This window comes from Pistacia vera, unplaced genomic scaffold, assembly GCF_008641045.1.
Source record: "Pistacia vera cultivar Batoury unplaced genomic scaffold, PisVer_v2 Contig471, whole genome shotgun sequence".
NCBI lineage: Eukaryota > Viridiplantae > Streptophyta > Magnoliopsida > Sapindales > Anacardiaceae > Pistacia > Pistacia vera.
This window is the reverse complement of record NW_022196303.1, coordinates 46,892-60,938: the sequence shown is the minus strand read 5'-3', so window position 1 is coordinate 60,938 and position 14,047 is coordinate 46,892. Positions and strand designations below refer to the sequence as shown.

The 14,047-nt window shown below is 42.1% G+C and overlaps 2 protein-coding genes across 2 annotated transcripts; one reads left to right on the top strand and one right to left on the bottom strand.

Annotated features, from left to right (window-relative positions):
- The first annotated feature begins 4,765 nt into the window (after positions 1–4,765).
- LOC116146083 (F-box protein SKIP23-like) lies at positions 4,766–7,629 on the top strand. The gene is made up of 2 exons (XM_031431496.1): positions 4,766–4,875; positions 6,402–7,629. Exons 1-2 carry the CDS (start codon positions 4,766–4,768, stop codon positions 7,627–7,629), a joined length of 1,338 nt encoding a protein of 445 aa, XP_031287356.1.
- A 3,482-nt stretch (positions 7,630–11,111) lies between these two features.
- On the bottom strand, positions 11,112–11,942 carry LOC116146082 (probable inactive L-type lectin-domain containing receptor kinase III.1). Its single transcript, XM_031431495.1, has one exon. It carries the CDS (start codon positions 11,940–11,942, stop codon positions 11,112–11,114), a length of 831 nt encoding a protein of 276 aa, XP_031287355.1.
- Positions 11,943–14,047: the final 2,105 nt, after the last annotated feature.

Below are 14,047 nucleotides of genomic sequence, written 5' to 3'. Positions count from 1 at the left end.
CTCAATCCCCAGCTCGCTACCGAACTGACCAGCTTCCTCAGGAAAAACATCGATGTGTTCGCATGGTCACACGCAGATATGGTCGGGATCAGCCCGAATATTATTTGTCATACATTAAACATCGACAGTGAAGCCAAGTCAGTTCGCCAAAAGAGAAGAGCGATGGACCCGGAGCGATATGCTGCCTTGAAGCTTGAGATGGATAACCTCCTCCGAAATGGATCCATCCGAGAAGCACTCTATCCTACCTGGGTTGCCAACCCAGTTCTAGTAAAGAAGCCTAACGGCAAATGACAGACCTACGTCGACTTCACCGACCTTAACAAGGCATGTCCGAAAGACAGTTTTCCCCTGCCAAGGATCGACCAGCTCGTGGATGCCACCTCAGGGCATGAGCTGCTAAGTTTTATGGACGCGTACTCGGGATATAATCAAATTCTGATGTACAGGCTAGACGAAGAGAATACATCTTTTATTACAGATCGGGGACTGTACTGCTACAAAGCTATGCCCTTCGGCCTCAAGAACGCTGCTGTAACTTACCAGCAACTGGTTAACCGGATGTTCTCCGAATAGATAGGCAGATCGATAGAGGTCTACGTAGACGACATGCTGGTGAAGTCGCATGTCGCTTCAGATCACGTAGCACATCTCGCTGAGATGTTCGGCATCCTCTGGCAGTACCGAATGAAGTTGAACCCCCTCAAATGTTCATTCGGAGTATCCTCGGGAAAGTTCCTAGGGTACATGGTTAACCAGCGGGGAATTGAGATCAACCCCGAAAAAATCCAAGCTCTCCTCGATATGAAGAGCCCGACCAACAAAAAACAGGTTATGAGCCTGAACGGGCATATAGCAGCGCTAAATCGCTTCATATCGAGGCTAACAAATCGCTGCTTGCCATTCTTTAATGTACTCAGGGCCAATAAGAAGTTCGAATGGACTCCCGAGTGCAAACAGACCTTCCAAAGAATAAAGGAACACCTCTGGAAGCCACCACTTATGTCCAAACCTCTCCCAAAAGTGATCCTCCTTTTGTACCTGTCCGTCTCGCAGTTCACAGTCAGTGTAGCTCTAGTTCGGGAAGAGAATAGAACGCAATGGCCAGTATATTACATGAGCAAGCATCTGTTGGATGCCAAGATGCGGTATCCGGAAATGGAGCGATTAGCCTATGCCCTACTGATCGCTTCCCGAAAGTTGCGACCTTACTTCCATGCCCATACAGTTCATGTATTGACTAATTACCCGTTCAAGCAGGTCCTCCAAAAACCAAAGGCGTCAGGAAAATTGCTCAAATGGGCCATGGAACTCAACCAGTTTGATCTCCATTACAAACCAAGAGCAACTATTAAAGGGCAGGCTGTTGCCAACTTCATATCAGAGTTCTCGCATCATCCAGCGAACGAGTCGGAACAGCCCAACGAAGTCATCCAGGAAACTATTCAAAATCTCTCGACCTGGACCCTCTACGTCGATGGATCATCGAACAGAAAGAGGGTCGGAGCGGGCCTTCTCTTGTTGAGTCTTGAAGGGGCCCGCATTCATGGCATTCTCCGGTTCGGTTTCAAAGCAACTAATAATGAGGCCGAGTATGAAGCTCTGCTCGCTGGACTCAGGTTGGCAAGGGAAATGGGTGCAACCGCGATCAGTGTCCACAGTGACTCCATGCTAGTCGTTAACCAGATTTTGGGAGAGTATCAAGCCAAGGAAGATAACATGATCAATTATCTAAAGAAAGCTAAGGCCGCACTCAAGCCGTTCAAGCACTTCACGATCACTCAGATTCCCATATAAAATAATTCTGTGGCAGACGCCTTGGCAAGGATAGCCTCATCATTAGACTCGGATGCACTGGAGAACATTCCTGTTCGATTCATCGAAATCCCCAGTATCAGCCCAATCGAACAGGTTGTGAATGTAACGGGTTTAGACTCATGGATGACCCTCCCATTACTCGGTATCTCAAGGATGGGATCTTGCCTGACGATAAGGTCGAGGCAAGGGTTCTACGAACAAGATTTGCTCGCTACACCCTCATCGGAGACCAACTGTACAGGCGAGGGTTTAGTGCCCCTCTCCTCCGATGTGTAACCAGCGAAGAAGCAGATTACATCATGAGGGAGATACATGAAGGGATCTGCGATAATCACACCACCGCGTGATCTCTTTCGAACTCAGTATTCCTTGTAAATTAACTTGCTATTTGTGTAAATAATTTCCTTGTAAAGTGTCATTTTGTGCGCTTGTAACAATCTTCGCATGTAATCTTGTTCTTGTGAATATGTTATATTATCACACTTGTTCCAGTAAATGTAAGCAATCAAGAAGTACTCATGTATAATAAAGCGAACAGAAATTGTAAAAGCAAAAATGTATTTCATTAATGTGGAGTACAACAAGCAAAATGGCATGACTACAAGCCCTAATCCGGCTCCTAGAGGGCTGACCTCGTCGTCCTATGGCTGGTCGGCTGAGAGTTTATCCGAGGCGTGTCCCAAACCTCCTGCTTGGGAGGCCACCGCTTCATCATCCTCCCGTGCCATGGACATAAGTGTATCTCACCTGTCTTCTGGGAGGTCGAACATATCAAGTCGCGGATTCTTCGGTTGCAAGGCATAAATAGACTCGATCGCCCATTTGACATCCTTCTCCTCGACCTCTGCTGCCTGATTCTGCATCTCTTGTGTCAAGGAAGCAACTTTTCCTTGACTTGCCTGAAGTTCAACTTCGAGAGCTTGCCTTCGCTTCTCGGAGGCATCTCTCTCTTGTTCTGTTCGCAAGGCCTGCAGAGAGGTCACTTTGAGCTTTTGGTCCTTCTCCCCAGCCTCCTTGGAGAGTCTGTCTATGGTCCTTTGTAGCTCCTTTATTTCCTTTCCATGCTTCTCAAGCTGCGCTTTTTGGAAGTCCACCGTACGAAGAGCCACGTCTCTTTCATTCAGGTACCGATTCGCCGACTCAGAAGACAGGTTTCTCTCTTTTTCGACAGCTTCCAGGCTTCGCTTGAGCGTTGCATTCTCTTCCTTCATAGCAACATCTCCTTTTGCGGCTCCCAGTTGAACCTTCTCCAAGGATATTCGCATGAAAAGAAGAGCATGCAAACAAAGAAAGATAGAGTTAGCTAATCAAAAGAAGCTAAGGGTAGTCCTCGCCGAGGACAGTTCGTTCACCTTGCTTAAGTGTTGGACCGATGTGGACATTAGGTCCACGTCGCTGGAATCTGCGAACTGCTCGAATGATTCCGAGAGTCTGCATTCCAATAAGGCATAGACCATCGGCTGCAGGTACTCCGGTAGGTTCCTCAGCGAGTCCAACACTGGAGTATCCTTCTTCTCACCTTCAGCAGTGGTCGTGTCGTCCATCGGTTCCTTATCTGACCTCCTCGCATCCGGCTGCGACTTCTTGGGTTGATCACCCTCAGATTCGATCTTTGACTCTTCGACCTGAATTTGTCTCCTCTTCTTTCGCTGGGCCTTTGTCTTCAGCCTCGGGCGAGTAGGTGACGGCTGGGAGACCTTCATGGTTCGTATTGGCGCGTCCTCTGACGGTCGTGGCTGGGAAGTTTTGGAAGGTTGCGACGATGGGCGCAATGTTGCGCCTTCAACCGGGGGAACGATCGGAGCAGCATCGGTCGCCTTGGCTTTTCTTGACTGAGGGAAATTGAGTGGCCTTCGTCGCGGCTGCTCTGACTCTTTCGGAGGCATGGTCACTGCATGCAAAGTATCGTTAGCAAATATATCTCATTTCACGACCAGAAAAGGACCAGTTAGCAGGACTTACTCAATGGGGGCTCTAACGACGCGTTTGTGTTGAAGAAACCATATTTTCGTAAATTTGCGGTCGTCATGAGTTTCTTCGCGTCACGCTTGTCCTCGGGTAGGGAGCTGAAATGCACGATCCTACTTCTATCGAAGAACAGCCCTAAGTCGGTCGTCTTGTTAACTGTCAGAAAGGAATCAGGTCGTTAGAAAGAGCACATTTCGAATGTAATGAATTTGTCAAAAAAAAAAAAAAAAAAGGCTTACTCGGTTCTTGGAAGCGGCAATGGCCGTCATAATGAAAGAAGAAAAACTTTGTTTTATAGGCCCTCGCGTTGCTCGGGTAACTGTGTATTCCCTCGGCGATAGTAGGTCGCCTGGACAAGTAATAAGAATCCTTGTCCTTACTCTTTTTCAAAAAATACGAGTAGCCGACCTCTGTCGCGGTCAGCTCGTCCACCCCGTTCTCGTGGCACGCGATGTACATTGTAACGACAATGATGTATGCGTTCGGAGTCAGCTGCATCGGTGTGACCCCGAAGTGGTCCAAAAGCGACCTAATGAAAGGGTGGAAGAGGATCAGTCCCCCACCCTTGATGATCTCCTCGGAGACTGCGGCCAGACCACTTAGCGGGTATTACGATGAGTGTGCCACGTTGAGGAAAGCATCCACCTCGATACCATACTGTTTTATTACCCTCTCGAGCTCATCCCCGGTAAGCACTGAGAAGACCTCGATAGGGATGCTTGGATCACCCTGTGGGGACGAACCAGTTCCCTGTTCGGATCTGGTTGTTGAGGGGTCATTTTTGCTGGTCTGCAAAAGCAACAAGCAGAAAGGTCATCTAGCCGCCGTACGCTATTTGATACGATGATGTGGGAGGAAACAAACTCCCTAAATCCCAAAGGAAACCCTAACAGCATGATTCGAGCCGCCATTCATGGCTTGAACCCGACCTAAGCATCTCGTCTCCGATGGGCTACCGGAAGACAGACGCCATTTAACCATGGAAAATAATGAAACAAAGACAGAGAGAAACTCTTACCTCTCAGAGTATGAGAATAGCTTTCGCTTCGAATACTGGAAAAATGCTGGTTTGGAAGGCAAAGGTTCCAGGTTTGCGAAAATCTTTTACTCTCTGTGAAAAAGACTCTGGTGACATTGCCTGAGAAAGACTCGAGGTTTTTATAGCGTATGAATCGACGTTTGGATTTCTTGGAATCGAAACAGCGTTTGGGAGGCAAAGGTTTCTCACCGTTGGTCACGACCACGTGTCGCGCATCAGCGAGGAAGAGTGAGCGTCACGATTGGATAAAGTCAAACCTTCATCTTTCCCGTTGAAAAGCTCAAACGATAGCCATCTCTCTTTCTCAGAGCATTAATTGCGTCTCAAATCTACATTTAATGCCCTGATAAGGGGTGTCGTTCCAACGTATAACGCATTTAATGTCCTGATAAGGCGTACTATGTCAGCGTACAACGCATTTAATGCATCTAGCTGGCACTTATCACGCACAAGGCACATCTGTCAGCGCAGAGACTGTTTCATTAAATGCGCCCATATCAAAAACACAACAGGTGACGTCTGACGAAATCAGGTCGCTCGTCCTTTGCGAAGAATGATCATGCAAGGTCGTGTTCGCAAAAAAGTGTTGTCCCGACCTACTTTCAAACAGGTCGGAATCACCAGAATTTCCAGGAATCATCCAATTGCGGCATGAGTTGTAGTTTCCAAGGTTCAATTCTCAAACCTTAAAAACTAGGGGACTTCTGTTATGCTTGGGAGAATAGGGCTGATGTGGCGCCCAGTTAAGTGCGAAAGGTCAGACCTCGGGAAGAGTTTACTGACGTTCTGGCATAGCTACGTCGTGTGATCATGGTTACACCCACAGCCTGCTTCCGTCAGAATAGTGGGTGCACGTTAGGCCAGCCAGGAGCTGTGATGATCCCACGTGTCCAATCCCTGCAGCAAATCACGTGAATTACTCTAGAAGATGGATAATGTGCATAAAGAAGGATTTGCACGGATCATCCCACCAACTTATAGATTCAGTGATCATTACCTCAATTTATCCCACTATAAGTTGAGAGCTCCTCTCTCATTAAGGGGATTCGCACATTTACTCTTGACCAACCTCTCTCTCTCTAGAATATACAGCATTTGATACCTTGTATTCTCAGTGTAAAGTCAGTCGTCTAAAATGACCTGACCCTTATCATTAATAAAAACATCAGTGGACGTAGGACTTGCTTCCTTAGCATCCGAACCACTTTGAAACTCCTTTCTCACTGCATTTACTGTCATTTTTCCTTTCCATTCACGTGTGTCTTTTGGGTCAACTCAAGATTTCACACATACGTTTCGTTGGTGTCAAAATCACACATCAACAGGTGGGAAGGTATCGTTTTAAAACTTAACGGGTGGAAAAGTGTCGTTTTGCCAAACCTTGGGTGGGAAAATGTCGTTCTCCCCGTCATTCTATTGATTAATTAAATGTCAAGTGCGGATTTTTTTCAATCAAATGGGTTGCATAGACTTTTTGACTAGTTAAACGTATCTTTCTCCTTTTCTTTAATCTTCTTCAGTTGGCTTTCACGAGGATCAGGTTTATCTTTCGTATTGTGAAGTTGTGATGTTAAAGTTTGTCAACTTTTAAGGAATATAGGATTCAATTAGAATTTCCTACTTTCTTCTTCCTCTTATCATCAAAACTTGCTAATTCAATTGCCATTGCCATTGCCATGGACAATCTCCCTGAACATCTACTCGCTACAATCGCAGAATTCCTCAATACACGGATCGAAACCCTCTGTTTCCGGGCTGTTGGTAACTCATTTCGTTCCTCAGTCCCTCCTCCACTCCCGCCGCTCTCGCATTTCAAGATTCCCTTCCCGCCGGGCGTGAAAGACGACGGCCACCTTGAACTCACTGAATCAACTGTTTACGCCATTCAACCCCTGGACAAATCCATTGAAACCTGGTTGTTCAAAGTAGAAGAGTCAAACTCTGGCAAAATCCAGGTCATGGATCCCCTGTTTAAACTTCGTATCAAAAACTCTTCCGAGATGTTGCCCGAGTCTTTCAACTTGCTGGATTATCGCGTCAAGGAAATTGCTAAATCCTTTCGACTCGACATGGTATCAAATTATAATCCTTTTTACGTTGAAAAGGTTGTCGTCTCTTCCGATGATGATAAAGCTGGTGAATTCGTACTAATGGCGTTAATTAGTGAAGGCCGAGTGGGCGTGTGGCGAAGCAAAGACGAGAGATGGGCGATCAAAGATTTTGGCTATGAAAGTTTTTACTGTAAAGATATCATTTATCACAAGAAGAAACTCTACGCTATGGGATTCGACGGCGTTACTGTGGCAGTGGATCCCAAGTCTCTAAACGTCACTGAAGCTGCCGTGGCTCCTGGAAAATCCCATTCACATCTTATAAGGCACTCTCTGGTAAAATCAAGGGATGATCTGTTTCTGATCAACACGTATTGGTTATACAAATACTACCAACATGGTCCTCTCTTGGGTCGGAATCGTTTGGATGTTTTCAAGCTTGACAAAAAGAACTGCGAATGGATTGAAGACGATAGATTGAAAGATCAAGTGTTGTTTTTAGGTGAAGATGGTTCGTTCATGCTTTCAGCGAAAGAATTTCCTACGTGTAAAGGGGATTGTGGTTACTTGATGTATATGGATTTGCGCGGAGTTGATTTTGATTTCTATCTTCCCACAGAAGATGTTGCGTATTTTGACTTGGAGGATCCGCCGCCGGGATCTCAACCCGGGGCTCTTTCAAAAAATTCGGAGGCTTTCTGGCCTCTACCCATTGGCTCAGGCAGAAGCAGAATTCCTGCTGAATGGATGTGAAGGATTTTTTTTTTTTTTTTTCTCTCAACTTTTATTTTGATCGTAACTGCCTCATCACTCGGAGAAGACGAATTTGATGTTGAAAAGATCACGCATGCAAATGCATAAGTTTAAATTTTCTTTTCAACGTCAAATGTCAAACTAAAGATCAAGACAAGTTTGAATATTTATACGAATTTTCTCATTATATTTTTGTTCTCCATCTTTATAAAATAATATAATGTCGAAGAGACGAAGACCAGGATCAACTAAGTTATATAGATGTTTTATTTATTTATTTATTTTTTTTGTTACCGAGGTTATTCAGACCAATTTACGTATACTTTAACTAATTTTTATTAATCTTTGAGGCTCGATGCCTTGAAGTTAAGGACAATTAATTAAGTTTTATATATATATAAATATATATATATAATATATATATATATATTTTTTTTTTTTTTTTTTTTTATGATTGAGAGTGTCCAAACTAACTTGCGGTACCTTGACAAATCTCTCAGAGCTCAAAGTTAACGAAAACTAATTAAGTTGTATATATTATGTTTTTTTTTTTTTTTTTTGATGACTTGGGGTCTGGACCAGCTTACGCGTACCTCAACTAATCTCTCTGGCCCGAGACCTTGAAGTTAATGATTGAGTATACCCTCTAGGTGTCATCTTTATTAGCAACTGAGGCACTTCAAACCAAGACCTCTTGAATAATACACTCAAGAGTCTATAGCCAATCACGTGGCCATCCAAGGATGGTTAAATAAAGAGTAATCCACGAAATGTCTTTTCAATCCCCATTATTTCCTTCTTCTTTTTTAATTTAATTTGACAATAATACTCTTACAAATAAAAAAATATTATACAGAAAGATTATATTTCTCCTAATCAAACTTTTCGTACTAGAATTTGGAAAACTTTTCTTTTCTGTTTCAGGTCAATTGAATACATTTAAATCATAGCCTTCACCCATATTTTTTCCAACATTTTTTATATTCTTTTCTTTCATTTTAAAATAAAATAAAATCTATCAAAATCATTTTTTTCCACAATACCAATATATAATCCCATTTTCTACAATTTATGTCACAAATTTCATACGGATTTGTCTTTTTATGAGTTGTATGTTCATCGAAAGAGTAATTTATTTTTTCGGTACTATCAAAACTTGTCCTGGATATTTTCTCTGTTTCTGTCTCTACCGTCTCATCCAAACAAACATTTAGTATAAGTAGAAGAATTTTAAACGAAAGGAAGACTAAACTTTCACCAAAACTGATTGAAATCCTCATATATCTTCGAGATTGGGAATGGTCGCACCATCAGGATCAGTACGAGGTTGTCAATAATATTTTAATAGAATTATTTCAATTTTGTAATTTAGATGATACATACGAGGGAGGTCCTAGTCAATCCTCAAATTAGTTGTTTTGTAAATTGTAACTTTGTAATTTGTAAATTAACTGTCCTATGTTTTCTTTACCAAGGTTTTGTACCAATTAAGTTTTTCTTGGTACGGTTTTTAACTAAGCAATAATTGTTGTAATTTCTTATTTCTTATTTTATTTTTTGATAAATGAATAAATCAAAATTTTCTTATATTAAAATTTAATTGTATTAAAATTGAATTAATATTTGAAATGTTAACTAGAAAAGATTAATTTAATTTAATTGATATTTGAAAAGTTAACTAAAAAAAATTACACAAAAGACAGAAGCATTAAAAAATAAAAATTAAATTTTTTTTTTTTTTTTTTTGTGGGCTGGCCCACACGAAAACCCACCGAGTAAGGGTTACCGGGCTAGGCTGGGCTGGCCCTTTTGAAAAAGAGGCGGGCCTAACCCGACCTGTAATTGGGTAGGTCATTGCAAGTCAGGTTGGGTCGGCCCACTTTTCCACCTCTAATTCCAACCAACCAAACACATTTCCCTAAACATTCTCAGTAATCTTCAAGCTAATTCATCTTTCCATTAATATAACATTCCCAGTAATACAACATTCCCTAAACTAAATATAAGTGTGTTTGCTAGATTTCAAACCTGTAAGGAGTAATTCGTATTTATCAAAGGTGTGTTTGCAAGATTTCAAACTTTCAAGATCACCTATCAAAACGCTGGTTTAATTGGTCGGACCGATCAAGCTAGGCACCTACTGCTTGGCTGGGTGACACCTGGGTCGGGTTTCAAAACCTTGTTTCTCACAAGACCCACACGCTAGCCTGTGCCTAAGGACCGGTCCTTGTAAGACTAGTCGTAGGACCGACCCAGGCCCTAGGGAGGGGTGACCAGGCCCTTCGGTCCCAGGCTTGGGCTCGGTTAATTTCAGAATACCCTTTACCAAATACCCAAAACTTCCTGACAAATAACCACCCCTATAATATATGAAATACATAATAAATTTAGGGATTAAAATGTAATTTTCAAAAAATAAAAAAAATTATAGGCTGTATTTGTTTTATTATTTTGAGTAATATTTTGAAAAAGTTGAGCTGGGTTGTTATTACGAGGTAAGATTTAAAAATTACAAAACACCCCCTAGGTTTGTGCACTTAGCTAAACCCCCCCATAATAAAAAGTTTACAAATTGAACAAAAACTCCACCCACCCAGATTTGCAAGATTTCAGTCACCACCGCAAAAGGTGGCTGGAATTTTCTGTAATGGCGTACAACCAGTTGGATCTAGCCGGTCGTGTCCCGATATGACCTTTTCCAGCCAAATCCACAATGGATCTGGCCATATTTACTCATCAACAACGATCATATCTTAGATGTCATTGACGATCAGATGTGGTCAAAGATCTGGCTGGAAAAGGCTAGATCTAGCCTTTTCCAGCCAAATCTACGGTGGATCTTGTCGGAAAAGGCTAACTAACCAGATCTAGCCAGTAGTGCGCCATTATGGCAGATTCCGACTATCTTTCAGCGGTGGTGGCCCAAATTTGGCAAATGTGGGCGGGTGGGGGTGTCTTTGTCAATTTATAAACTTTTTTTGTTGGGGTGTTTAGTTAAATTAACAAATCTATGGGGTTTAAAATGGTTGAATAGAATAAAATTAGAGTTTGAGAATAGGGAAACAAATAAGTATTTTTTATAGGATAGGGGGCCAAACGCAGCCATAACCATTACTAATTAATTAAAAATTTACAAATCATCCCTATTAAATTTATAAATTTATAACCATTCATTTACATTTATTTACTAATTAATTATCTCTTTAAATTATTTACTAATTAATTTGTAACATTGTGAAACTAAAATTAAATTATCTCTTTAAATTAAAACCACAATAAATTTATAAACATCCATCTATATTATTTGCTAATTAATTAAAAATTTACAAATCATCCTAGCCAATTACAAAAAACCCCCTTACATAATTATTATTAAAATATAAAAAAAATTAAGGAAGCTAAATAGATATTTACCAGACCCACTAGGACCGGTCCATAGAGGCCAGGCCCGGGCCTAAGACCAATCTGAATCCTCAAAAAAGTTACAGGCCTAGGACTGATTCCAACCAATTTGGACCCAATCCCTCACTAGTCCTTAAGGGCCCGGAATAGGGACTGCCCAAGCCNGAGAAGCCAACATACATAGAATCTAAGAGAATTTGAGAAAGATCGAGGGGTTTTGACAAGAGAGGCTTGCTTGGTTTTGGAACTTTGATCGGAGCTAGTGTTACATTGAGTAACATTTCTTCTGCATTGTAGTCTATCCAAATTTGTATTAGATCTCTATCTCGTAGACTCAAGCTTTTGTTAATCCCTTCTTCATCGGAGAAGTAAGTTGCCGGAGCAGATTGATTAGATATGAGGCCGTTGATGTCAATTCCAACATGGTTTTCTTCTATATCATAAAATTCAGGGGTTTGAACACAATCGAGCTCAACCGACAAGATATGATTTGTAGACAGGCCATTGTTTGAATAGTTGAAGAGTCCTAAATATGCACCTGCAACAGCTTTACTAAAGTCCATGGAAGGTGAGAGGACAAAAGCCATACCGTGGCCGCCAAGAGAGAATGGATTAGAACGCATAGAATCCATTGCAAATACAAAATTTGTTGAAAATGAAAGAGATTGAGAGGAAGATGTATTGAATCTGAAAGGAAAAGGGTAGAAAGCATGAGCCATTTTAAGGGTGGAATCAAAATCGGTCAGCTGCAATAAACCACTAGGTTGGATCTGGGCGACACCATCCAAACTTAAATTGGAATCAGAGAAGCCATGGAAGATGAAATAGTTTTCTCCTTGAGCCAACGCCAAAGATATCAAGGATACACTGAAAACTACATTAACGTAAAGTGATCTAAGAGCTGCAGCCATTGACAAAGGCTGGGGTTTTGACTCTTTCATCCAAAATTAAGCTTATGTAAACAAGTTTAGTTCATTGCATTTGTAAAGAGGACATGGTTAATCAAAGTTGACCCAACGTCAACCAAGAAACACATTTTTAGTCTATTAACTTTGTATTCAATTTAGGTTTTGGATTTTGAAGATTTTGGAGTGTGAGATGTGTTTTCATTTTGTTAATTTCTTGAACCGTAGATTTAAGCGGATGTCTTATCCTTTTTGTCCATTTTGTAGACTTCTATATCTTTTTATTTTAATATAGAATCTTTGTTGACCATGAATGTGTCTTGTTGTATGGCTTTCTCGATCACATTCTTACGAACTTATCAAAACATTACCAAGTCAATAAATGACTTGCTTATATGTATACTTATGTCTATGGCCTTGAATTAAAGCATCATTAGATTGATGCCTTTCCTTTTGTATTCATTAAGCGTACGAGATAAGTTGAAAGCCATTAAGAATCTAAGATGAAGGACAAGGGTATTGTATTGTTGGGGGAGGGGGGGTGGTTGGGTGGGGTGAACTATAAAAGCCCCCACAATGTGATTTCGTACCAACACAGAACAATATCTCTTTAGTCACATATCTCCCAAATCTCTCGCTTTAACCCATCTCTCTNGGCGTTTCCGGCCGCACTTGACACACGCTGACTAGAGGCGTGTGAAGGCGATAGATTGTGCGGGGCATTTTCACGACCCTCGCGGTGGTACGAACCGCCCCGCGAGGTGTGGGGGCCACCCGCATGATAACGATCGGGATCGTTCTGTTGGTGGTGATAGGAATCATCTCGCCCAGCATTTTCACTTGGGTTTGCCTGCGACGTGTCATGGGACAGCTCGAGATTCACTTTTTCACCGAGTCTCAGCTTTGCCGACACCCTGCTCAGGGCGCCTTTTGTATTCGCTGGTCCTTGGGAGCCCGTAGGCTTACTTTTTGCCACTTGCTTACCCTTGCGCCTACGCGCTGCAGTGCTTGCGGCACGGGCTATCGCCCTTTGCCGCGCTTTCGCGCGACCTGCAAGCGTCTTTGGCGATTGTACCGCTCTAGCTGTCGTAGATGACATGCTTTGGTCCAAACGGTCTAGCCTCTGGTTGACCGTCTGGAGAGTATTATTGAACCTCTCCAGGTAGCTTCTGATGGCAGGGTTGAGTTGCAGAGCTGCCGGGATATCCCCAGCAGCGTTTTGCGAAACTGGAGGTATGTTGGAAGGGGTGTCCCTCTGGGCTAGGGGGACTCCTTCAGCACACTGGTTGACCTGCTCGGGTTCAGATTAGCGGGCCATTTGTAGCTGAAGGACCAATGGGTCGAAGATTCTCCTGATGAATGGTAGATACTCAATCAGGGCCCTCCTTCTAGCGCCAAACTGTTGATGCTGGATTTTGGCACCAACGAATTGTCACGTGCGTAACGTTGATTGGCCAATAAACACACGTGATAATGAATATAGAAAGCGAAATAAATGCAAAGAGAGTTTTTAAAGTGGTTCGGATGCTAAGGTAGCAAGTCCTACGTCCACTGATTTGTATTGATATTGGTGTGGGTCAGGTCGCAACAGCCGACTGACTTACAAAAGATTTAGAAAAAGTAAATGTGTTGTTTACAGGAGAGAGAGAGAGAGAGAGAGAGAGAGAGTTTCTCAGTGTAAAAATGGCCGAATCCCCTTAATGAAGGGGTCTTCTTCATTTTATATCAAACTGAAGCGTGTAATCATCATTAAATCCGTGGGTTGGTATGCTTGTTGCTCTGACAGGAGCAGGTCACTCTTCACGTGACTTTCCCACGTCAGCCCTTATTTTCCCAGGCATAACACTTTTAAATTTATTTTAATAACATCCGTTTTTTCAACTTTCACATCATCCCCATTTCTAACCACCTAACTACTACCACTGCTACCATCATTAAGCAATGATCTAATATCAATTATTACTAAAAAGAATTGACTCATGTTACAGGCAAGACTTTTATTTACAAGAAATAATTATACATAAATTGATTTTTATAAGTGAGAATTGGCAGCAGAACTATAACAATATATAATGTTGGTGAGAGAGGGAGACTTATAAGTACGAATGCAT

Bases quoted from the DNA above. Each gene is read 5' to 3' on its own strand.
- LOC116146083 (XM_031431496.1), top strand. From the start codon at position 4,766: ATGGAAAATAATGAAACAAAGACAGAGAGAAACTCTTACCTCTCAGAG. The intron at 4,876-6,401 runs GTTTGCGAAAAT...GTGATGTTAAAG, and splicing joins TTGGAAGGCAAAGGTTCCAG to TTTGTCAACTTTTAAGGAAT.